Here is a 26,352-nt window from a genome sequence, read left to right on the forward strand (position 1 = left end):
CAGCCACTTTGATACCATGTAACTAATTCCTAGAGTGGTCATTTAATGACAGTTCAACAACATGGGGTCTTCTCTTGGCATTAATTGCTATCCAAAGAGGCTTTCCCCACTCTATTTCTTTCTCTTTGATTTTTCTTGTGCCAAGACAGAAAAGGAATAGCACAAAATAAACCAGGGCACTGTCTTAACATCTTATCAACTATGGGTTGGAGCTCAACATGTGCAGTGGATATAGACTAATTTTTCCAAAGAGAGACTGAATCTGCTTAACTTTCAGAAAAGTAGCTTGAGTGGATATGTTAGCACTTTTCAAGTATCTGAAGAGGGTTTCAAATATGTTTTGTCGTAGATTGCAAATTATGGAATAAGGGCTTTAAGTAATAGATGGGCAGACTTAGATTTAATGTTAGGCAAAACATTTTATAAGCAAGAGCAGTTTGATAATCAAGCAGTTACTTATGAATATGACAGGATATATATTTCTTTGGGATATTTTAATTTAGATTATTGCAGTGAGCAGATCATCCTGCATAAGATGTTGAAAATGATATAAATGATGGAATATATTAAACATAATTATCAGTATTGTCCTTATTCTGTGGGTGGTGGAACAGTGCAGTGCAGTGCAGTGCAGACATCAGAGAAGTTTTCTTTACTAGTTTACTAGAACACCAAGACTACTACTTGGGCAATGCAAGTAGTAGTTTCAGAAAAGGTTCTTTTACTGAGACTGGGACTTCGGTGACTAATCATCCAATCAAACTTTCCAAGAGCCAATTTTATTCAAACTCTTCTGAAACAGCTCTAACTTTCAAGTAGCTGCTATTTACAGGAAGGAAGGAAGGAAGGAAGGAAGGAAGGAAGGAAGGAAGGAAGGCAGGAAGGAAGGAAGGAAAAGAGGGAGGGATGGTGTCAGCATTCCCAGGAAGATTTAGAACTGGCTTTTCATTTAGGGCGGGAGATGAAGGAAGACAGGGAATGAATGAGTGAGTGAGTGAGTGAGTGAGTGAGTGAGTGAGTGAGTGAGTGAGTAAGTAAGTAAGTAAGTAAGTAAGTAAGTAAGTAAGTAGTATATTGACAGAAAGGGACCGACGGAGAGAGGGAGGGAGGGAGAGAGGGAGGAAGGAAGGAAGGAAGGAAAGAAGGGAGGGAGCCAAGGAAGGAAGGAATATATTGACAGAACGACAGAGAAGGAAGGACAGAGAGATGGAATGAAGAATGGCAGGAAGAAGAACATTTTAAGGATAATTTTCCATAAATTCATCTCATGGTCTATTTTATATATTGGGGAAAAAACCCTTACTTTTCGTGACAGCACACAAAGAAATATAAAGATGAACAGTCCTTGGAATGCATTGAAAATTGTGAAAAGATATGCCGTGGCCACTGATCCCTGGATGACATGGAGCACGCCAAAAATCCACGTAGCCCCCAGGAGAAAAAGGAGAGAAAGTGCCCCTCGTGCGCAGGATCTAGGGAGAAGGGAAAGAAGAGCTGTTAGCCTTGCTTTTCTTTCTAGTTCCTTCCCTTAAATGTGACTCACTGACAATCCCTTGCGTTCTGCATCGCAGTGGCATGGTTTCTTCTTTAGGGTGTGCTGCAGTGCCGTGGATGGAATAAAGTTCCTATTTTGTTTTCTGAGCAGTCACCAACAAAAGTGGAAACGCTGATGGCTTTTAAACACTGGCTGTCTTAATCTTCAAATCTGTTTTCTCTAGTGTGCTGCAGAACCATATGATTTGATTTTAAATCTACTGTTGGTGCAATTCCCCAAGGTAAAACATATGTCTGTTATGAAGTATACCCCCTAAGAAACCTTGGGAAAAAAAGAAATGTACGGCATGCTCTGAGGTCAGCATATGTGTCAGGTAACAGAGGGAACTTTTGGGCTGTTTCTCAGTTTCAGCCTCGGAGATGGTTCTTAGTTTATTCAAAACACAGACTTTCTCCTTATTCTGAAACGATTTTGCTTTCACGATGCAAAGGAAGTTTAAATTGTTGCAGGGTCAAGATATTGACTCCCAAGCAGCTCACAGATCTGTTCCCTGAGATTGTTTCTCTCTTCTTACGTTAACACATTCTAATATAAGTTTCTCCAGCTTTGGTCATGAGCTATGACAAATTACACAGTGTGCTCTTGCAAATGGACTCAGTCATTAATTTTCTGTTTCATTTGCAGCCCACTGGTTTTGAACTACCTTTGCAGAAAGTTGTTTCTTTCTCTCTCTTTGTCTCTCTGTGTCCCCCCCCTCTCTCACTCTTGTTCTCTGTCTCTCTCATTCTCTGTCTCTCTCTATGTCTCTCTTTTCCTGTCCTCCCCTCACACACACACAAATCTCCCATCCCCACCATCTCCCTTTTCATGTTGCTTCCTTAGACATGTACACAATAACCATTTGACTCCATTAGACTTGGCCCTCTGTGAGAGCTGATCAGGTGGAGAATGGGAGCAAAGTGATCAATCAAAGAGCTGCTAAATCCTAACTATAAATCTAGTGCAATGACTTGAAACAACGTGAATGTTTCCAAGCAACAAAAACAGTAAGTTGCTTTCAATGGTCCCTATAGCACATTCCAGCTTTCCCAGCACAAATGCTTTTCAAGGTCTCTATAAATCAGTTTAAAGAAAACAGATTGATGGAAAAATCATAGTAGCTTATGAAATAAAAAAAAGAATAACAATAAAAACCAAACCACAGTGAAGGAAGAAAAAAAAATAGAACACCTATTTCTATAATCTCTCTGAAAATAGAGTGAAACATCAAAAGCCCTACTGAGAGTTCAGAACAATAGAGTTAAACATATGTTTGGCTCCCTTACTAAAGAGTCTCCTATCTGGATTCTAATGCAATATAAAACTTTAACCTGGCATGCAAGACTAAAATGGTCATATCAGTCAAACTTAATCTCAGATTTGTTGTTGCTTCTAAAAAAAAAATCTCCCAAAACTTTAACTCTGAAGAATGATCTAGAGTAGGGCTATCAACTCCCAGCCTATGAGCTGGATGTGTCATGCACTGGCCATGCCCATGCCTGGTTTAGCGAAATGGAAAAAAGTCCTGATATGTCACAGGACACTGTTGTGATGATGTGGGTTTGACACCCTTGATCCAGACGGAGCAACCTCCCAGCCGACAGCTGCAAAAGCAGAATATTAGCAATCAAAGTTTCTCATTTGAAAAGCTTAACATGTCTCAGAAATATTGATACAACAAGAAATAATGTTTTTTCAAATGTCTCGGTATTTTGTGATGTCAGGAGATCATTTTGTTTCACTATTATTTTGTTCCCAATAGATCCTTATAAAGGGTAAAATATCAATATTCTTTTGTAAAGAAAAACATCCCATGCAACTTAGGTCAGCAAAATAAATACTTTAATGCAATACAGTGGGGATGTCCTTTCTTATTACATTAAGAAACTGAAAACGCTTCAGAGAGTTGTAGTTCGCTAAGACTACCATTGTATGGTATCAATTTAAAACATGCTGCCAAAGAATTCTCTCAAAGTTGATTCTTACCTTATATTTTCATAGCAGCTAACTTCTGGTTTTAGCATGGCTGTTTGACGAAATACTTTATAGATAATTACTCCAAATGCCATCCAATTCACCTTGAAAAATATAGATTGACATTTTAGTTTAGAAAAAAAAAGGCTTTTCCAGGTTGCATTTGTACTTTTTTTATATAGAAAACAACTAAATAAGTCCACTTGATGTATTCTAGAGGAAGAAAAGCCACTTTATAAAGTAGTAGTAAATCCTGTACTTGTGCAAATCTGAATTATAATTCTTTTTCCTTACAGTTGAAAATGGGCAAAGGAAACATAAAATACTGATTAGTGTAGTATGTAGAAAGTATATTTATAATTAACTAAACATTACAAGTTAGTAAATGGCATGAATAGTGGAAAAATAAAATAAAAACCTTAAAAAAAATTCCAAAAAGAATCTGAAAGGGAAAATATATCATATTTTGTCAACTTTTGCATAGTACAGAAAACAGTATTTACATTTTTTATTTAAAATATGTCATACAATTTGGAACATTTCTTTTATTACCCAATATTATCCAAATGTGTATAACCAACTTAGGTGCTGAAAATATCACAATACTGATATTGTAATTGGGATGAAGCTCTTGCCAAAATTTCAAGGAAAACAAATAATAAATCTAACTGGGTCCCTCATAGCATATATTTAATATAATTTTTATTCTAATATATTGCATTTCTGACATTAGCAAATAAGTCAAGAAATATAGTTAAAATCAGTAAAATAGAAACCACTATAATTAAATAGTATGGTATGGTAATTTAAAGTGTTTTCCAAAAACACATTAAATCTTTTATAAATGAATTGGTAAGGTTATTTGGAGAGCAGAAATTCATCCAAAATTTAATTATAAAATACAAATATTTATCTTGGGTTTTAATTCAAACCAAATTAGACAAAGATCAACCTAAAATATTTTGCATTCCCCTCATTGCCAGAAATGGAACACTAACAAAAGGATATATTGATAGAAACTTTGAGTACAGAATATAGAAATATATGAAGATTTCACAATGAATTTGCATTAAAAGTTTCTGTGTTAGTCTGTGTTAATCTACCTTTCTTTTCATCAAGCAATGTATTAAAAAAACCCAGCAAATGAATATTTTTTCTCTATGTTTGAAAATATTCAAAACTACCTGTAGTAATTAGATTAGATTAGATTAGATTTATTGGATTTATATGCCGCCCCTCTCCGAAGACTCGGGGCGGCTAACAGCAATCATAAAACAGTGTACAATAGTAATTGGTTAGAAATGTTATATTTGTTTCACTAATAACTAGTAAAAGAGAAATATAAAACTTCAACATATAGTGAATAACAGTATCACACATCAGTCTTTTGGAATAACAGTATCCTATACAGGAAGAACGTCTTCTCTAACAATAATACTTGGGCTATTCTGCACCTATTCCTATCAAATAAATTGCAACTGTGTAGCAGTTATGATGGAAAGCAATTACACACACACACACAATATCACATATCAAAACAAAACCAAGAGCAGTTTAAGGACCTAAACTAAGGACTATCTGTGTAGGGAGGTGGAAGGACCTTCACCATCTGGAAGGCTTTAATTTAGAGCCTGCTTTTGAGCAGTTCTATGATTTAAATTAGCTATGTTTCCCTTTGTCCTGATTTTTAATTTAATCCAAAAGGGAATTTCAATGGTTATATTTTTGAGGTAAATATTATGGGCCATGACAATTCTGTGTCATTCTAAAATTAAATGTTTATCATGAACTATGTGTAACCCTTCACATTGGCCAATCTTTTAGGTTTTGGCTTCTGGGTGGAGATCATGGTGAACTAATATACTTCTGCACTGCAGAGACAATTCTGAGTTAAAGATTGGCAGCTAGGAGTTAAGCCCTGGCTGATCGTCTTTGAGATAAGTTATGGGATCTGTGAATTGAGTTCTGAAAATTATTTAAAATGATTTATTTATTTATGTATGTATGTATGTATGTATTTATTTATTTATTTATTTATTTATTTATTTATTTATTTATTTATTTATTTATTTATTTATTTTGTCCAATACGCAATAATGCACAATGAAGGTTATGGAGGATATAGTAGAGAAGAAATACGAGATATAGGAGAGACTATAGGACAGGGGATGGAAGGCACTTTAGTGCGCTTATGTACACCCCTTACTGACCACTGACCACTTAGAAATCTGGAGAGGTCAACCATGGATAGTCTAAGGATAAAATGTTGGGGATTAGGGGATGATACTACAGAGTCCGGTAATGAGGTCCACGCTTCGACAACCTGATTACTAAAGTCATATTTTTTACAGTCAAGTTTGGAGCAGTTAATATTAAGCTTGTGTGCTGTTGTGTTGTTGTGGTTGAAGCTGAAGTAGTCTTTGACAGGCAGGACATTGCGGCATATGATCTTGTGGGCAATACTTAGATCATGTTTAAGGCGTCGTAGTTCTAAGCTTTCAAGACCCAGGATTGTAAGTCTAGTTTCGTAGGGTATTCTGTTTCGAGTGGAGGAATGAAGGGATCTTCTTGTGAAGTATCTTTGAATACTTCACAAGAAGTATAGGGGAATTATGGGTAATTTACAAGTAGAGCTCTAGCAGCTGAAAAAGAAAACATCTTAGTCACAGCCTTTGACAGATTGGAAGAAATATTTAACATTTAAGCAAAAGAGATACCAACATAATTCAGTCCAGAAGGCAAGAGATTTTTAGGAGACCAACTGAAATGTTTAAATGAAACCATCAGTTAATGCAAAAGGGAAAGTCATTGCTCCTTGATGCTTTTTCCATCATTATGCTAGTCCTATTCAGGTTACACTTTCAATCCTGCTTCGGGATTCATCCATTTGACCATTCATGGGTCACCATGCAGGGATTCAAAAGAGCATCAATAGGTTCACAGTGGTGTGTTTGTGCTGCTGTAATTTATCCTATAAATGATTTTTGATTACTGAATTTCTGGCAGATCTAATGTAAAGCAGCCAAACAAAGTTTATTTAGGTCATGGAAATGACACCCATAAATCAAACCTCACATTAACAATGATATTCTCTGGTTTACCTGAAACTTAAATTAAAAATCTACACTGATCACAATGTACATGAGAATTAAATTTAGACTTTATATTTCAGTTCCACTTTTCATACTTATATAACTATATATAGATCTCAAAATCAAAACCTTTTAATCCCTCTTTTAATTACATAAATATATATTCCCCTTTGTTAATGAAAATATCTGGGCTGATGGAGTGGACAGAATATTAAGTCAACTGCCCAGGTAGGACAGAACTGAAGGGAGAGAAGATTGTTTCTTGCTGAAAAAAAAGATAAGATAGCAGGCTATCGATTAGTAATTGAATGCATAAGGGGATAATATAAAGATATAATAATGTACTAAACCAGAACACACTCTTTATGGGATTTTTTTTAAATGCTAAAAGCATAGGTTGATTTTATTAGTCAACATTCATGATCCTTTTTTATTTTTATTGTTCTAAACTTTTCTATTATTTTATCCTATTTTGTTTTATTATTTTATTGAGATAATAAAGCACAACAGTTAATCCAATAAGGCTGAATATGCATCCTTGGGAGAGGACTCAAAATGGAAGGCCAAATAACTCTTGGTTTCCAATTTGAACAAAGACTCCTAACTGACCGTTGGCCGCTTTAAGGCCGGCGGCATTTGTGGGGGCACCGGGAGCACAACGGAGCCCGGCGGCAGGTATCCTGTGGGGGGGTGATAGTAGGTGCACACATATGATGTGTGCCCCCCCCCATGTTCCCAGCATGCCCCGTGCACGTCACAGGGTGTTCTGTCTGGGTCACTCCGGAAGCTATGACCAACCCAAAAAGATAAGCCAGACACACAGGTTGAATCCAAACACAGTTTTATAATGGTAAAGAGAAAAGAAGCCAACAGGAAATGTCCTTACAGGTCAGGAAAGCACTGGAACTCCAAAAGAAACATGAAAGCAATTGTTCATAGAGAAAAACAGGATCCTTAATGCCAAATGAGGCTGTTGAGCTAAGAGACACAAACCTCCCACCGGTCTTCAACACTGCTGGGCCACGAACCAGGAACAAAAACTCTGAGAGAAAATGCAGATAACACCAACTCCTCTTTGATAACACTCCACACTGCCGAACTGGTTCTCATGCCTTATAAACCCTTCCCTGCTAATGAGGACCACACCCAACCCCCAGGTGGTCCTCCTTCAGCGCTGATAATATCTACGCAGTTGAGTTCTCTTTTGAGCTATGCGTCTCTGCCGCATACTAATGATAGCTTGTGCTTCGTCATCCAGGGACTCCAGGGAATCCAGAGAATCCAAGCTACTTGCTTGAGATAGCCCTTCCCCAGGGCTCCCAGGCCTTTCTTCATCTTCACTTTCTTGACTGCTGTCTCCACTGTCTGGCTGCAAAGAACTCTCCCCTCCGCTCTTAGACTCCCCCAAGCATGGAGCCAGCACAGACGCAGCTGGTCTTTGATCTGGCTCAGGCTGAACCACAACACCGGGCAAGACGAGTTCCGGAAGGTGAGCCGCATCCCCCATATAAAAGGGGGTGAAGCACCACTCGCCTCCTCTTCTTTGTTGCCACCAGCCTGGATCGCAGGCATCTGCCCCCTCCCTTTTATGCAGTGTGTCTGGAGGTCGCTTACGGGGGCTGAGTAGGAATTTTTGGCGGTCATAACGCTTTTAGTTTTGCCATTTTTTCGCCTACTCCACATTTTCTGTGTCTGTGTGCTTACTCCGCATCCACCGCAAAGTAGATGGGCTACTATATACAGTAAATGGACAAATATTTAGCATGTCACACTGCAAGAATTCTTCTTTGCTAGACTATGATGGGAAAGGATGGAAAACATTTCATGAGCAGAGAATGGACTGCATATATAAGAATCAGAATTCAGATGATTTCTACTTAAAATATCCAACTTCTTTCCAATTGTAATTATTATGGCCTCCAGAGTGAAGAAAGTCCGCTGTGGGTTTGAATTTATATTATTAAATCTTTCAAATGTCTTGGTCCCTATGATATTTACCAAGATAAAGCTGTTTTTCGTTTATATTCTTTGGGTTATTTGATTCAGCAGCTTTCAGTGTAAACAACAACCATAAAATAAAGTATCTTTTAAATGAAAAGTTATTGAATGCTATAGTATATAAATAAATCCTCCAGTGTTTTAACTCTGTAGTGCCTGTTTTCAGGTGGCAGGAACAGCAAGTACGAATCATTGTAATTCTGAGTTCCTCTGGAGAAAATCAGAAAGCCACACGATATCTAGTGTATTAGATTTTGCATTAGGATCCATGACTCAGTTGTAAGACATCCAGACAGCTCCATATTGAGCTCACATCTGAGGAATACAAGGCATTTCATCTTCTACTGGCAGTTTGCTTAAACAGCTGGCTTTGAATGCATAGCTTGCCTTATACTGGCATATAGGAAAAAGAATTGAATTTTGATTTGCCCAGCCATAGTCTTTGTTGTGAATTTAAAAAAAAAGTTTGGAAGCATCTAGTTATTCACTGAAGCCATTTCCCTTAGGCATTTAACCTCCCCCCCCCCCCCCAAATATATCTATGATATATTTCATCAGCTCAGATTCAATAGGAAGACAGTTTTTCCTGCCTATTAATAAGGATCAAGGGATGACGGGTGAAAGTGTATTTAAGAAAGAAATGGTAGAATGTCATAGGTTAAAGAGAAGAGATTGGATCCTGTCTCAGTAAGTGAGATAAAGGAGAGTGAAATACTTAAGTGAGAGATATCTGTAAGTTAGAAAGGAGAGAGATGATTTGAAGGGTTAAATAAAATAATGAAAGGTTAAATAATATATACTATCTTGGAAAAGATAGAAAGTTGCATTACAGGAAAAATAAACTAAAGCTCCCACCCCAACTATTAATGTTTCTGTTTTGTTTTCCCTTTCAGGTCACAAATTATCCATATTAGATTCTGCTTTAATCGGCCCACTGACTTTAGGATGGTCTATAGGCAAATAAAAATTAAGTAATAATTGCACATTAAATAAGAAATATTTTAAACATCTTGCCCTCCCAGGGTGAGATTGGCTCCCACCATCCTGATATGCTACATGCTGGGGTGGCGCCTCGAGAAGGGTGACATAGAAGTTAAATAAATAAGCAAATAAGCAAATAAACAAATAAGCAAATAAGCAAATAAACAAATAAACAAGCACATACATACACCTAATTTGGAAGGACTTTGCGGATGCTCTTAGTCATAGTAATATTCTAGTTCCCATCAAGGATCATGTTTTCTTCTAAAAGAAACACTTTGATCCAATATTGGAAGAGATCTTCCTTTTTCAGGCTAAAAGGCTGGAGATATCATTAGTCCATAATGATTTTTTGCCTCCTTTTAGGAAAAAAATTAGATAGTTTTTGGAACACTTTTGAATTTCTCAAAGTTTACCCTAAAGGGTCATAAAACTCTTCAGAGCCTTTAGGAAATTACTGATGGCAGTTTTATTTCAACCATGCCTTCAACCTTAATTAAATGTCATTAGTATCCATCTTGGATGGTAATTTGGTATAATAAAGATAATTATGTTTATTAATTTTAACATATTATAACTTTACTCCAAAATGTGTGGTTTTATTCTAGTCAAAAAACTAAATAAGAAAACAGAGAAAAAATAAATAAAAATTAGAAAGGAATATTTCTATTTCTGGCCATTTCACATCCTTTCCCCTATTTCCATGTGACATTTCTCTCATGGAAGTCATAAAGTATACCTGCCATATTTTTAAAAAATATTCTAAGGAGAAAAAAAGGATTTCTTGATTAAAAAGAATACTTCATTCTCAAAAGATTGAATATTCAACGCAACGATTCATAAAAACATATGTGAAAATGATCATGTGCTAGAAATAAAAATATATGGTGGGAACATAGAGGTGAAAAAGTAGTTGAAAATGAGCAGGTTAAAACATTGTGAGATTTTCAAATGCAGTCTGATCAAGTTTTGGCTTATTCCAGATTTCAACCATATTTGAATACCAGGTAGTCATTGAGATATGACTGCAATTGTACCCAAAATTTCTGCTGCTAAGCAAACCAGTTGGTAAAAAAAATTGCACCATTTTGCCACAGTTGTTAAGCTGTTAAGTGAAGCTGGCTTCCTGCATTGACTTTGCTTGTTGGAAGCCAGCTGGGAAGGTTACATAAGGTGATTACATGACCCCGAGACAGTTCAAATGTCATAAATACATGCCAGTTGCCAAATGCCTGAATTTTGATCATGTAAGCTTGGGGTTGCTACAATGGTCATAAGTTCGAAAAATAATCACTTCAGTTGCAACTTTAAATGGACACTAAATGAATTGTTGTATGTTGAGGACTTTTACAAAAATCTGTTAATTGAATGATTTGGAGGGTGAGGGGATGTGGCCAAGGTCAGAATTTTCTCATATAAGACTCTAAATTTCAACTTGGAGTTCTAGATAGAAATTCTCAAACTTGCCTGCTTAAATTAGATAGGCACTGGGTCGTTAACTAATACCATCTGCAATACATGTTCACACCTTCTCCCCTCTCCCCAATAACCTTTCAAAATTAGGATTTGCAAATAGATAGGTAGATTGAGCTTACTTTGCATATTTGTGACACTTAGTTAATGACTTACTTTCATATGCATTACTTGTGCTTACTGAGTTGAAGTATGCACATTTACATCTATATCCTATTATGAAGAGTTGCAGGGATAGTACACAGCTGACAAAGCTGTGGAAAAGGGTGAGATAAGAACCTTCATTGGTATTGCCATCCTATTTGCTGCCACAGTAAACTAGAACAGTGTTTCCCAACCTTTCTTAAGCTGCGACACATTATTCACATTTACAAAATCCTGGGGAACATTGAAGGGGGGTGGTGGTAAAAAAAGTTTGGACAAAAAAACCCTTTCTTCCTCCCTTTCGCCCTCTTTCTCCCTCCCTCCCTCTTTCTTTCCCTCTCTCTCTCTCCATCCCTCTTTCTTCCTTCCTCTCTTTTTTGCTCTTTCTCTCTCCCTCCTCCCCTCCCTCTATGTCTTTCCCTCTCCATCCTTCCCCCCCTCTTTCTATATTTCTTGCTTTCTCTCTCACACATACTCTTTCTCTCTCCCTTGCTTTCCTTCACTTTTTCTTTCTTTCTTTCTTTCTTTCTCTCTCTCTTTCTTTCTTTCTCTTTTTTTCTCTCTCTTGCTTTCTTTCTCTCTCTTTCTCTCTTGCTTTCTCTCTCTCCTCCTTTTTCTCTCTCTCTCTTTCTCTCTCATACACCATGCTGGCAACAGAGAGAGAAAGAGAGAGAGAGAGAGGAGAGAGAGTGGAGGGCAGCTTGCCGGTCCACGGCCCCCTGGATCAGCGGCCCCGCATGGCCCCAGCGTGGACTCCCCTGTCACCTTTGCCTCTGCCCCGGTCCGACTCTGCAGCTAAGAGGCAGCAGCCACATCCACCTCTTCGCCCTCCCAGGCGTTCACGGTGCTCAGTGCCCGGCCACGCGCCACCTCCGCCTCCCGGTAGCGCACCTGACTTCTACCTGCAGGAATAGGTGGTGGGGCACAATGAAAGGCATCCCTTGAAGGCCGCCATGGCGCCATTGTTGTCATCATGGCGCAAAGCCACGCAGTCCTGGATTGCTCGCTTCTCCAGCCAGCAAGCCGGCTGCCTGGCAAAGCAGCACGCTTTTTAAACACACACTTTTCAAATGCGGCACTTTCCTGGGCAGCCGGCTTTGCTGGCCGGAGAAGGGAGCGATTTGGGACTGGGTGGTTTTGCGCCACTTCAAAAGTGTCTGCCGGTGGGGGGGTTCCTAATGGCTGTGCGGGCGCATGCACACGCAGCTTAGAGGCAACAGTGGCCGGCGCCCTCCTACCGGGCCCCAAACCTCACTTGCCGTCACCATCAGGGAAGCTCCAGCCGGGCCGGGCACGCAGCACACCTGACCATGTCCCGCGGCACACTAGTGTGCCGCGGCACACTGGTTGAAAAACACTGAACTAGAAAGATGACACCAGGTGTCAATTTGGTAACTGGTGGCATGACTAACAAAGAGATGCCATCTTCATTCTGCTGTAGCTCTAAGGCTGGCAGTAGTAACTGTAGCTGAAATTTTATGTTTACAATTATTGTTAGTACAATGTATGCACCGTCATGGGTTGTAAATAATTTTGCCGTGGGTTGTAAATAATTTTGTGCACTGATGTGTGTGACACTTCTATACATGCTCCAAAGCATCCTGGGTGGGTGGGTGGGTGGAGCCTCCCGCCCCCAGTGCTATTGGTTCTAAGAACCAATCCAACCCAGGAGTACCCCACTGCTGATACCTGCCTTGTGGAACAAAAGCATTATGCATTAGCAAAAGTGAAGTACAATTGCTTATATCAGATGCTAGCTAAATAATATTTTAAACAGAATAATTTAGGTGCAACTGAAGAAGTCAAGCAGTAATTACGAGCATATTCAAAGGGAAGAAAAGGAAAATATGACTCCTCTTCAAATCTCAATGATAAAATAATATTGAATGCTATATATTATGAAAGTGAAATACGTAAGCATGAGACTTTTATGGCACTCCTCCTGTAAAGAAAAGAAACAGCCTAAGAAAGAGATAATTCTGAAGATTTTGACATACTATTCCTTAGTCTATTCAGTGTTTTATATTCAAAACTTCAGAAATAAAACCTCCAATTCATCCCTTTTTCACTAACCTAGACTTTCTCTCAATAATTGATGAAACTATCTATATGCTGATGTTAAATTTCAGTAAAGCAGAGAGAAGCAAAGTCCTCTCCTGCTGCTTTTTACAGTCCCATTCTTCCTTTTTCCTATTTTTTTAAAAAAATCTATTTAGATATGTTTCCTTAAAAATATCTGATGTCACTATACAGACATCATTCTTCCTGTGACCCTTATTATCAATGTTAGAAATAATAAGCTAGAATTCTGAAGTGCAGCCTTGCATGAAGAGAGAAAGATTTTTGTCTTCTGGCTAATGGCTGGTGAAATGAGGCTGCTTCGGGGTTGCTTCCATCAGGGTAGAAGGTAACTTGATAACTATGCAATGGTTTAAACCAGTCAATAAAAATGTATGCCATATTAATTGCCTAAAATTGCCCGCAAGCTGTCAGTCAACAAAGAAAGTATGTCTGCTGTCTTATTTTGTCTCATTATCATCTCTCACATGGATACACCTGTCCAAACACTTTAGCTATTTGTTCTAGTTTGACACAACTGGAAACATGTTTAAGAACAACAACAGGAAGAAATGCTGATGGCAGAGTGAAGACTGAGCAGGAAAGAACAATCTTATAACAGCAAAGCCATCCTTTTAAATTGTAGTGGACTAAGTCTGCACTCGAACCTGCTGAGAGAGAAAAAGAATGCCCAACTTCATAAAATCCACCTTGGGGTAAAGTTGCATTCTGAATTGTATATGAGAGGGAAATTTCCAGCCCGAAGTAGTACAAAATGCATATCATTAGGTAAAGCTGCACATTTATCACCTGAGGATTGGAGGATTTGTGTTTATTTATCTTGGGAATGAGAATAAATATGGTATAGTCTTTATTTGGCCAAGTGAGATTGGACACACAAGGAATTTGTCTCCAGTGTATAAGCTCTCAGTGTTCATACAAACAGCAACATGATAAATCATAAATCATAAGATACAATAATAAATCATAAGATATAAACAACAGTGATAAATCATAAGTTACCAACAGAAAAAAAGTAATAGGAAAGATGAGAAGACCAATAGCAATACAGCCCTTCTAGAACAGAATAGAATAACAGAATTGGAAGGGACTTTCTAATCCAACTCCCTGCTTAGGCAAGAAATCCTATACCAGTTCAGACAAATGGTAGTCCGATCTCTTCTTAAAAACTTTCAGTATTGGAGCATTCACAACTTTTGGAGGTAAGTTGTTCCACTAATTAATTGTTCTAACTGTCAGGAAATTTCTCCTTAGCACTAGGTTGCTTCTCTCTTTGATTAGTTTCCATCCATTGCTTCTTGCCTTGCTTTAGTGAATAGCTTGGCCCTCTTTTCTTTGTGGCAACCCCTGAGATATTCGAACACTGCTATCATGTCACCCTAAGTCCTTCTTTTCATTAAACCAAACATAGCCAATGCCAGCAACCATTCTTTATACGTTTTAGCCTCCAGTCCCCTAATTATCTTTGTTGCTCTTCTCTATACTCCTTCTAGAGTCTGAGAATATGTGAGTAAATATCCTTAGGCATAAGACAATGCTGTGGGAATTACCATAGGTGTTTAGCAGAGTGATGGCATGGGAGGGAGGGGGGACCTGTTTTTGTGTCTAGATTCTGTATGCAATGCTGTGTCATGGCATCTTGAGGGCAAGGGTTTTTATGTACGGGATCCTCCTCATAATGGCACCACTGATGGCAGCCTTAGTGACAGGTTCTCTAGATGTTATTAATTTTTGTAAATAGAATAATCAGAAACTGTTGTAAAATGGATTAATAACAGAATATGTACAACATTAGCTAAAATGAGCCACCCTGAGTCCTTTGGGATTGGGCGGCATAGAAGTCTAAATAAATAAATAAATGAATGAATGAATGAATGAATGAATGAATAAATAAATAAATGGATATAGGTTCATAGTTTGCTAGATTTATATTTTAGAGTGATAACCTTTCTTTTCTTCTTTTTTCATTATCTGGAAGAGATACTAGAAAATCACTGAGGTTTCTGACTGTATTCTTGAGAGGTATTTGGGAATCTAAAATGAAAACTTTATATGCAGTCAGATACTCTTCTGTGCAGCTGGATTATTGGTATAATCAAGTATCCAATTTACATCAGACACTTTGGTCTCCTAAGTGAATTGTCAAAATTTCCCTTTTCCGTAATAATCATGGGAAAACATCCTCACCCAACTAACGTGTGTTCTTATTTATTTATGTATTGCTTTATGATAAATGGTGTGCAAAATTTTAGTTGTAATACCAGTACATGGGATGGCTACTGAGGCATATATGATAATGTTTCTTCACTCTTGGCCAGATAAATAAAGAGGCATTTGTTTACTTTCTTACTAGCTAATACAGTATATCCTGTTACCACTCACTCTGAGCATCTTAGCATAATATATTCCATAAAGAAGGATTAAAAATTACAATCTCAAATTAACTCTCAGTTCCATACCAGGCACCATAAACTGACTCAATTTGGAAATTAAAATATCTCATTTCAAAAGGGAATACATGATTTTCTGTCCCCAAGTCCTGCTCAAGAAATTAGATTTCAATAGTCTTTCTAAGATAGGTTGAGGTCTTCTTCTGCATAATTCTTTTCCAAAGAAATCTGACTTAAGAATCCTTTCCAGTTTGCTGATCATATGTCTATTCACACTTTCCCCACAGTGTTGTTGAATTTAATATTGAAAAAGGTTTGGTACCAAAGTTTTATAAAGGAAAGACTGGATCTGCTGGAACTAAACAATTCTTGGGGGCCGTTAGTATGATTTCTAATGCCTTGTCTCTCAGTGATTTCATGGAGGCTTTCAATTCAGTCCTCCGACAGCAGCCTGGAAGGAGGTAAATATTGAAGCACTTCTGACTTCCCAGTGCTTCATAAATATCCTTTCATGTAGGGTTACTTTTCTGTACAAGAGTGGTTACAGTGGCTGAATACTGTATCGCAGCATAGAAGTTAGCAGGTTTAGCTTAACCTTTTTATATCACCTGTAGCCATAATTACTTTCACCCCTTCCTGCAGGCAGCTTTTCGCTATTTCCCTAAAGCTTATCCTGAAGTCATTATTTTATTTTAAAACTATATTATATTTGCAAACTCCCTGCCCACTTGAGCTTTGATCTAATCTAAAATATAGTCTTGGAATTATTGGTGGTGCAATAAAGACTGCAAAGAGAAGCAAGTTGGGGAAATTATCTTTGGCACACAGCTTGCTTTACAAAGGTTTAAAGCACTCCTTCCTCTTTGCACACTCACACTGACCCAATATTTTCTTTTTTATATTTTTTCATCAAGAAAATAATAATTAAAATGTTGATAGGATCAATTATTCCACAGGCCTATACTTTAGAATTCTAACAGTACGTCATGAATTAATGAATAAATAATTCAGGAAAGCGAGCACTGTTTAAACACTTGGAAAGGAACAAATGTATAGTGATGAATGTTGAAGTGAATGTCTTTTTAAAATCAGATCTGTAATATTAAAATTGCTTCATAGTCTTAAAACAAAGTGTGATGTTATAAATAACCCTTATAAATCTGCAGGGTCGCTATAACTTTAATAAAGTATGTGAAACTTCCAAGGCATATTATGATATACTCTAACTCATCAAATTACATCTTTTCCCCATTTATTTATAAAGAAATATCCAGAAAAGCATAGCAACAGCTTCCCTCCAAAGCTTTATTTAAAACATTATGGACTCCAACAAGTATTCATTCTTCCATCCTAATAAAAATCAAAATGTTTCACGGCTGTTACATTCCTATGTTATATTGTCATATTCTTATGTAAAAAGAAAGATTTTTTAAAAGTATTTTGATTACACGATGGGCATATTCCTCTCAATGGGGAAAAAATCATATTCCCCTTTAGTTTAGGCATGGTGATCTGACTAGAAATGTTTATGCAATTATTGTGTTCTTTACATTAGCTTGTAGCTCAAAGTTAGTAGAGAGAAAATACTCAAATTAATATGAGTATTTTTTCTAGATCAAGTATTCGCAGGTATCGCTGTTGCTAAGATTATTTCTATATTTGTTAATATTCTTCCTGGTTGTGGAATGCTATTATTAGCAGAGCAATATTTTGCAACCATTCCAATGCTGAAGACAGCAATGCCACATTGAAAATCCTTCTAGATCAGACCTGGGGAAGGAGTGGCCTGCTACGGGCCACATCCGGCCCACCAGTTGTCAGTGACCAGCCCGCCCACTATCTGTGACCGAGTCTAATGGTTGATGTATAGCCGTCTGGCAACCACAGAATTTAAGTCTAAATGCTATTGCTATCTAAATGCTATTTATTATTAGATCGTGTGCATACGGTAAAATGAACTCCGGGGTCAGTTTATACCAATATAAAAGAGAGCAATTTGGATGCCGTGAGACTAATGATTGCTTTCATTCTTACATTTTTTGATACCAACCTGGTAATATATTTATGCTTACTGTATTTCATGCTAACCATGCAAATATATTTTAAACAAATTTTTTATCAGCAAATGAGGACCTGCTATATCATTGACCTAACAGTCAACAGTTCTTACTTGATCCAAATTAAGTCTTACATGTTTAACTTCCTGGCACTTTGAAAGCATCAAATATTTCCAAAAGATCAAGTCTGAAAACAATTCCAAGAGGAATTAAAAAGTCTTCTTCCATCTGAAATATAGGCTATCAATTCTCAACTTGCCTGTCTGTGTGAAATAGCAGGTTCTTGTCTCTGATGTTGCAATTTTGTTTAAAATAGCCTTGATGATGGCAGGGTACACAAGAATGAAAAAAAAAATCAAAAAGATGACAGCCTAATCTTCAAAGATGACCGATCACAGATAAAAGATTAAGTAACTCAGCATTTGAAATACCAGATTATCTGTCTCCTGGCATCATGTCTATATACCTCTCCTGCTGAGTTCTGCCAAGATACAACTGACATGTAAAGATGCTACATCTTACACAACTGAATTGCTATAGAGAATTCTGTTCCCTCCAGCAATCGGGTTAAAAGAAACAAATCCTCAATTGAAATATTTAGTTAATCAAACATATGTTTTTGAGACAGGCAAAGCACTTAGATGTACAAGAGGTAAATATATATTTAGAGCCAGTTATGTAAAAGCCAGTAGTTCATTTTGCCGTATTTAAGCACTCACAGATGGCCTATCAATAGGTAGGTAATGATTACACACCTTTGTTATTATTATTATTTTATGTATTCCATTTTTTAAAAAAAAAATAAATATGGGAAGAAAAGCATACTTACAAGGATTATTAGACATGCTGGTCCTATAAAACTCCATATAAAGTTATTCTTTGTGCTGAGCCAACATCTGTAAGGTAAATAAGATGAAATATTTTGAACTACATTTACAGATTAAACCTTATTGGCCTGATTTTGAGAGCTGAAGCCAAATATTTTACTTTTTTGGTATTTTTATTTCTGGACAAATTTTACTGAATGCATTGTTCTTTGGGCTACAGGTAACCCATTTTTTTGTAGTTGTGTACAGTGTTATGAAGGTGTGCTTCATTTCAAGGGAGGCTTGGGAGAAGCATACCTTTAAACCTGTTTGACAAAGCATTGTATACTAATTTAAAACGGGAGGTGAAATAGCCACGTTGTTTCACTTCACATTGTTTGAATCCCTGGTCAGGCATCAGCTACTGGATAGGCCAGAAAAGCTTTGGAGAGAGCTAGGACTGATGAAAGAGATGAGAAGGCAGAGATGTTATGGGAGGTACGTGGAAAAGGAGTATTGTGTTACCTCTATGGTGACATGACATGACATAACAGCCAGCTTTGTCTGTGTTTAGGTATTGGTCTAGAAACCAGGAGACTGTTAGTTCTAGTTTTCTCTTGGGCTAGTGACTCATTTCAGCTCAATTCATCTAATATAGTTGTTGTGGAAAAAAATAGGAGGCGGGAGGAATATTAGGTGTGTTCACTGCTATACAGTACTAAAGGTAAATTTGATAAACAAATAGATGGCTCAAATATTTTATGCTGACACCTAATTGAACAATCTTGAATAGGTCTTGTTTCTGATTAGAAGATATAGTATTGCCTTAAAGATGGATGAGGTGAGGAAAAAGGAATAATTGAATAGATATTAATGAACAAAGTTGATACAAAGTATGGAAGAAGCCCCAGAATTCTCAATTTCTGGGATTGACATAGCTGCCTATTCAGAAAAAATTGAATGAAATTTGCGCTAAAAAAAAATCTTTTTTGAAAGGAAATTATTTGGCCAAATTTTATCAATGCCTGATTGTTAATCTCTAATTGTTGCCTGCCTTCAGGTACAGGAATAAAGTGTTATAAATCCTGTTTCGGCAGGTTACAAAGAAAAAGAAAGTGTCTGTATGACTTTATTCAAATTTGAAAAAAAGATAAGGGACCAAATCTAAATCTTTGCATAATAGGAGATAATATTTCCCCTTGAAAATTAAATATTTAAATGTCATTGAAATTGAAATATCATTGAAATTATTTTTGCAGCAGCTTGGATAAAAGAAAAGAGAAAGGAGGAAGAGAGTATTAATTTTTAAAAATGGAAAATATATATACAGCATATAATATCAGAGCAGGGCTGCTAAGTGTTGCCTTCTTCCAGGGAAATAAATGGAGAAGCCTTTATAGATGAGACCAGAGATGGGCTTCAAAAATTTTAGCAAGGGGTTCTCTGCCCAGTTGCTGGGTGGGTGTGACCTAGTTGGCCTTCTGCACCATGGTGGGGGGGTGTTTTTGTCCTCCCCGAGCTCCAGAGGCTTTTCCCGACCCTCTGGGAGGCTAAAAATGGCCTCCTCAGGCTCTGGAGGCTCTCTGGAACTCCAGGAGTCCCATTTTTCGCCATCCCTAAGCCTCCATGCATGTCCTCCATTTACCTGCATCCAAAATGGGCAGCGTGGGGACTCCTGAGAAGGGTGGGGCAGGCAGAGCCAGCCAGGAGTGGGATTTGGGAGTTCTCCAAATTGCACAGAATCTTACCTAGAGTTTCTCATATACCCCTGCAAACCCCCAGCAAGCTACCGCTACAACTAGTAAATTTGATCATTAGATTTTTTTTTTGTCTTGCTCCAGAAATAAATAAATAAAAATATCTTGCCTTGAATGCACACTTTCAGACTTGGTCATCTTATTTAGACTTGGTTACAACTGACAGTTTCCACTTGAATTGATATACTGGGTTTCACCCAATTCAACAAAGGAGACAGAACTTTGGAATAAAGTGTCCATACATTGAACTACAGGCCAATATTTGTCTGAGGCTAAATCTCTTCTGTCACTATAAAGGATCTTGTGAATGTTTCTAGTCTTCAGTCAAAAACCAAGTGCACTCAAGACACAAAGAGAATGGTCAGCATAGGAACTCCAATCCCGTATTGTGCACAAGAGACTGATGGCACAACACCTACTGGTAAATTAACGTCTACTCCCCATTCTTAAATGAGGAATACTGAAGTCAAAATTGTTAATGATATTTCAAAACTGTTAGTATCAAATGACTAGTTTTGTTAAAAATAAGAAAGTCCTAGCCAAAGCATAGTTGTGCTTTCACATCCTGACAGACTGTATTTGGGCCACGTTTCACATATTCAAGGTGTAAATGGTAACTTACACATCACTTGTTCCATAGTATTTATATCCCAGTGCAGCAGAAATGCCAACCACCACTGCTGGGCTTACATAGCCAAAAATATAGAAATTCTTGTGTAAAAATCCTTTATTGTAGATTACTCCCACAACAATAAGATACAAATGAATGCCTTCAATACACATCCATGCAAAAGCCGCTAAGAGGAAGTAATGGAGCAATCCAGCGGTGATGGAACAGAATAGCTAGAAGGAGGGAAAAAGGAACACTATAAAGAGACTCATATAAAACAGTACATTTATTACAATGCAGGTTAAAACTTTCTTCCTGTACAGGTTTTTCTGACATTTTGTCTCAATACAAGATAATTAAGGACCTAACCTCAGCAATTACAGTATCTAAATGTGGACCAATGTCATTTGAAAATTGAAGCAACATATATGCTTGTTTTGCCCATGTAAAATTTTTAGCTTGAAGTATTCAGCCTGTCACATCAGACTATGCAAACTGCACATTAATCTACAGGTAGTCCTCAATTTACAGCAGTTCGTTTAGTGACTGTTCAAAGTTACAACAGCATTTAAAAATGACTATTTTTCACATTTATGACCATTGCGGCATCCCATGTATGACGGTTGTAGTGTGATACCTCTTTTGTGACCTTCTGACAAGCAAAGTCAATAGATTCATTTAACAACTATGTTACTAATTTAACAGCTGCCATGATTCACTCAACAAATGTGTCAAAAAGGTCGTTAAATGGAGTAACACTCACTTAAAAACACATTTCTCACTTAGCAACATGCATTTTGGACTCAGTTGTGGTCATAAGTCAAGAACTACGGGTATTCTGTCCTCCAGGAGATAGATGTAGATTTCTCTTCTTTTCCTTACAGATAAGCAACATTTTTTTTCTATACTGATTGAAAGTAAAGCAACCCAGTAAAACAAATTGGCAGAACTCCTGCTGATATTGGAACATTGCCAGTCTAAACAATTAAGAGCCTGCTTTCACTTCCATTAACGAAAGTCTCAATTCTCCGGGAAGTCCACAGGCAGAATTATTATTCAGTGGAGTTTATATACTCTGAATTGAACTGAATTGGCTGGAACTGTTAGATGAGGATTTTAATGGTTATATTAAATGCCAGCATTCAGCTTTAAACTGGAATATACCCCACAGATAGTGTCTGTTACATGCACACTATGGCATCATTGCATAAATGACAAAAACAATGCAATCTGTGGGATGATGACATCCTGTAACAATCCATATGACATCACATAGAAACATAGAAGACTGATGGCAGAAAAAGACCTCATGGTCCATCTAGTCTGCCCTTATACTATTTCCTGTATTTTATCTTACAATGGATATACAGTATGTTTATCCCAGGCATGTTTAAATTCAGTTACTGTTGATTTACCAACCACGTCTGCTGGAAGTTTGTTCCAAGGATCTACTACTCTTTCAATGAAATAATATTTTCTCATGTTGCTTTTGATCTTTCCCCCAACTAACTTCAGATTGTGTCCCCTTGTTCTTGTGTTCACTTTCCTATTAAAAATACTTCCCTCCTGAACCCTATTTAACCCTTTAACATATTTAAATGTTTCAATCATGTCCCCCCTTTTCCTCCTGTCCTCCAGACTATACAGATTGAGTTCATTAAGTCTTTCCTGATACGTTTTATGCTTAAGACCTTCCACCATTCTTGTAGCCTGTCTTTGGCTCACAAAGACTCATTAGGACATACACCCTTGAAAACGAGCACTTTAATGTACGTTTTTCGGTATTAAGAAATGATACTCACTTTATTAGTGTTCATGTTAATTCCAATCAAAAAAATAAACTCTGCCAGAAAAAGGCTGCAACAGAGATTTTTATGAATCGTTGTCCTCGTACTTTGGATTTCACTGAAGAACCAAAACGTGAAAATGCACATGGCAAGGCAAATCAATGAGATAATTATTCCCAGCTGAGTGATTCTTGTAAGAATATAATCCTTAGCTTCCTGGGATTGAAGAAAAAGTTTAGTGTACCTGGACATTTGAATAAAACTTTATTTTATTATTTTGTTATCCCCCCCCCCAAGGGTATCCATATTGCGTGTGTATATGTGTGGTGTAGCATGAAAAGGGCAAATGCACCTGCTCCATCACTTTCCCCTGTATTTTCCCTGGTTTTAGTAATACATCAAATAAATAAAAATCCCTTGCCTAGTCTTAGTCTTGATTATCCATTTCTATCTTGATTATAGATATCAGTTTCCCTTCCCTCGCCTCCTATCACTTCTCTCTTCCCCTCCCCTCTCTCCACTCATACCTCCCTCTACTATCCTCAATCTTGCCCTCCCTTCCCTCTTGCCCTTCCCTTCCCTGCCACCCCTTCCCTGCCTCCCCTCACACCTCCCTTCCCTCCCCTCCCTCACTTTCCCCCTCCCCTCCCTCCCCTTATACCTCCCTTTCCTTCCTTTCCATTCCCTTCCCATCCCTTCCTTCTCTCTCTCTATTTTGTTATTATTCAAATTATTCAAAGTGAATGGCACAGAGGAAGGAAAAATTAGTGTGGGTTTCATTTTAATGTCAGTTGTACCCTTTCTGAATATCAAAATAATCTTTGTACATTTTTGAATGTTTCAGTGTCATTCATAAATAAAAAATATATTCTAAAATTATAATGAAGAATGTTGGCACTAAAATGGATATGCATATGAAGAAACACATACTTTAGTTACTTTTCATGTAATTTATTAGCATAACTCTAGGTCAGCACTGCGAAATCTAATTTTTGAAATGTCATCTCCAAAGTGTGAAAAGTGTGAAACTTCTGTGTGTTCTTCATTCTAAACCTCTGGAGTGAGCACACACTGTGAATATTAAAAATGATGAAGGACAAATGAGGGTCTTTCTAATGGCTTTCTGAGATATAGTACACAGACTAAGAAGTAATGCATAGAAAAGTGTTTAATGAAACCCACAGTTCTTGCAAAGAATAAGTTTGGCAAAGAAAAAAAAAGTTTGGACAGCAATCAATTCTCTTTCACTTTACAAAGAACTGATGAGTGGGGCAGTTGGAAAACAAGGTAGTGATTGCAGGAGGTTAGGTTAAACTGTAGCTAATATAATGCTCTTTGTCACATTGCAGAGTCAGACTGTCAAAGAGACTTCATTGATCCATACAATTTTACCAGGGATGCTGAAACTTTGGCATGCAACTGTAGTAATTTCTATTGTCTGTGAAATATAGTGCAGGGACGCATAGCTGGTGTAGGTCTCTCATTTTCATTGGATCTTTCTTCCAACTAAATGTAGGTGAGAATACTTTTTGAAATGGAAAAGTCATTTCGAGTTCAGATTATTTAAAGTATAAGGCAACCCATTTTTTTCAAATAAGGACATATGAAAAAGTAAAAGAAGAGCTAGCCGTTTGAAAAAATGACCATGAAAAATGAATAGTGAATAACCTTCTAATAAGAAATTACTGAGTCTGTCATCTGCACTTCTATAACCATCTAGTTTGGTTCTGCAACCCAACAAGACAGACACAGCCTTCAACGGCTAATTAGAATTGCAGAAAAAACAATTACTACCAACCTGCCTTCCATTGAGGAGCCATATACTGCACGAGTCAAAAAAGAGGGCTTTGAAAATGTTTACTGACACCTCACATTCTGAAATTGTTTCAATTCCTATCCTCAAAACAATGCTAGAGAGCACTGCACACCAAGACAACTAAACAGTTTTATCCTGAATGTCATCATTCTGCTAAACAAATAATTCCCTCACTACTGTCAAACTATTCACTAAGTTTGCATTACCATTATTATTAATCTCTCATCATTCCTATCACCCATCTCCTCCCAGTTATGACTGTATGACTGTAACTTGTTGCTGTATCGTTACAAATTATATTGATTGTTTCCTAGTATGATTCAATTTCTTATTTGTACCCTGTGACTATCATTAAGTGTGGTAGCTTATGATTCTTGCCAAATGTATCTTTTCCTTTTATGTACACTAAGAACATATGTATCAAAGAAAAAATTCTTGTGTGTTCAATCACATTTGGCCAATAAAGAATTCTATCTCTAGAATAGAAAATAAGTTAGAAAGAGGGTCATGTTGTACCAATGGATATCTAGAGATTCTAAGAATGTGATGTTCAGGGTCAACCTAACTACAGAAATATCTAAGCCTGAAGAAGGAAGTGGTGTAGGAAGAGATTACTCTGTTTGCAGAAAATATTCCTTATAAATGGGGTTTACGGCTCCAAATAAAAAAGACTAATTAAAAAACCCCAGTCTTTAAATAAAAAAACCCCACTTACAACTTTAGAGCTGCTTGAAGACATCAAGACTGCAAAATGAGTAAGATGGTTACATTTGCATGACGTATGTGTGCTATTAGAATGAGTCCTCTCACACCCTTCTGTGGCCCAGTTTCCTTCCATTATATCTTCTGAATAATTCCAAAACACACATTTAACATCCCTTCTTCCTACAGTCTGGAGCAGAAACAAAATATGTTAAGAATGATAATGGAATACAATTGTGTGAACCTCTTCTAATGAACAACCTCACCCCTGAAACTTGGAAGGTCTTGAATATCTGGCTTTTATCTTTGCAGGTTCAAGTCCCAGTGGGTATGGCTAGCTGATGAGGGCAAAATAAGGCGTCGCATAAACATGCAAAATATTACACAGGGCAAAACCCGAACTCAGAACAATCTACATATATATATATATACATATATACATACACATACACATACACATACACATACACATACAGTGATCCCCCGCTCGTTGTGAGGGTTCCGTTCCAGGACCCCCCGCAACGAGAGGGTTTTCGCGAAGTAGTGCTGCGGAAGTAAAAACACCATCTGCGCATGTGCAGATGGTGTTTTTAACTTCCGCAGCGCTAGCGAGGAGCCGAAGATTGGGGGGCGGCGTGGCCGCCGACATGGGGGGCTCGCTAGCACCCCCCCGAACCCCCAACCCGGGTTTGGGGGGGTGCTAGCAAGCCCCCCATGTCGGCGGGGATGTTTTAAAACACCCGCGCGGCTTTCCAATGAGTCCCGAAGACAAACGCGGAAGTTTGCCGTTTGTCTTCGGGACTCATTAGAAAGCTCCGATCGTTTTAAAACAGTTGCGCCGTTCTCCGCTGACTCCTGGCGAACTTCCCCGCTTTAGGAGTCAGCGGAGAACGGCGCGCCTGCTTGGCTTCCCTCGCCAGCGCAGCCAACGTGCGCTACGATCTTCTGGGCGAGCCAGGCTCAGTGACGGAAGGCAGCCGCTTGGCCCGGGATGCTGGGCCGAGAGGAGCTGGGCTTGATCCGCTGAGCGTGGCTGGCCCCATGATCGTAGCGCGCGTTGGCTGCAGCGGCGAGGGAAGCCAAGCCGGGCCAGCCACGCTCAGCGGATCAAGTCCGGGCGAGCCAGGCTCAGTCACGGAAGGCAGCTGCTTG

At 37.9% G+C, this 26,352-nt stretch overlaps 1 protein-coding gene across 1 annotated transcript in view; it reads right to left on the minus strand.

Annotated features, from left to right (window-relative positions):
- ADGRL4 (adhesion G protein-coupled receptor L4) overlaps positions 1–26,352 on the minus strand; it is a 124,985-nt gene that overhangs the window by 7,712 nt on the left and 90,921 nt on the right. The window contains exons 11-16 of the mRNA XM_070746214.1: positions 25,214–25,390; positions 22,698–22,898; positions 20,908–21,128; positions 18,552–18,618; positions 3,521–3,612; positions 1,304–1,472 (exon numbers count right to left, since the gene is read on the minus strand). Coding sequence (XP_070602315.1) covers positions 1,304–1,472; positions 3,521–3,612; positions 18,552–18,618; positions 20,908–21,128; positions 22,698–22,898; positions 25,214–25,390 — 927 coding nt within the window. The remainder of the gene's footprint in view (positions 1–1,303; positions 1,473–3,520; positions 3,613–18,551; positions 18,619–20,907; positions 21,129–22,697; positions 22,899–25,213; positions 25,391–26,352) is intronic.

The sequence above is a fragment of the Erythrolamprus reginae genome, chromosome 3 (genome assembly GCF_031021105.1).
Source record: "Erythrolamprus reginae isolate rEryReg1 chromosome 3, rEryReg1.hap1, whole genome shotgun sequence".
Lineage (NCBI taxonomy): Eukaryota > Metazoa > Chordata > Lepidosauria > Squamata > Dipsadidae > Erythrolamprus > Erythrolamprus reginae.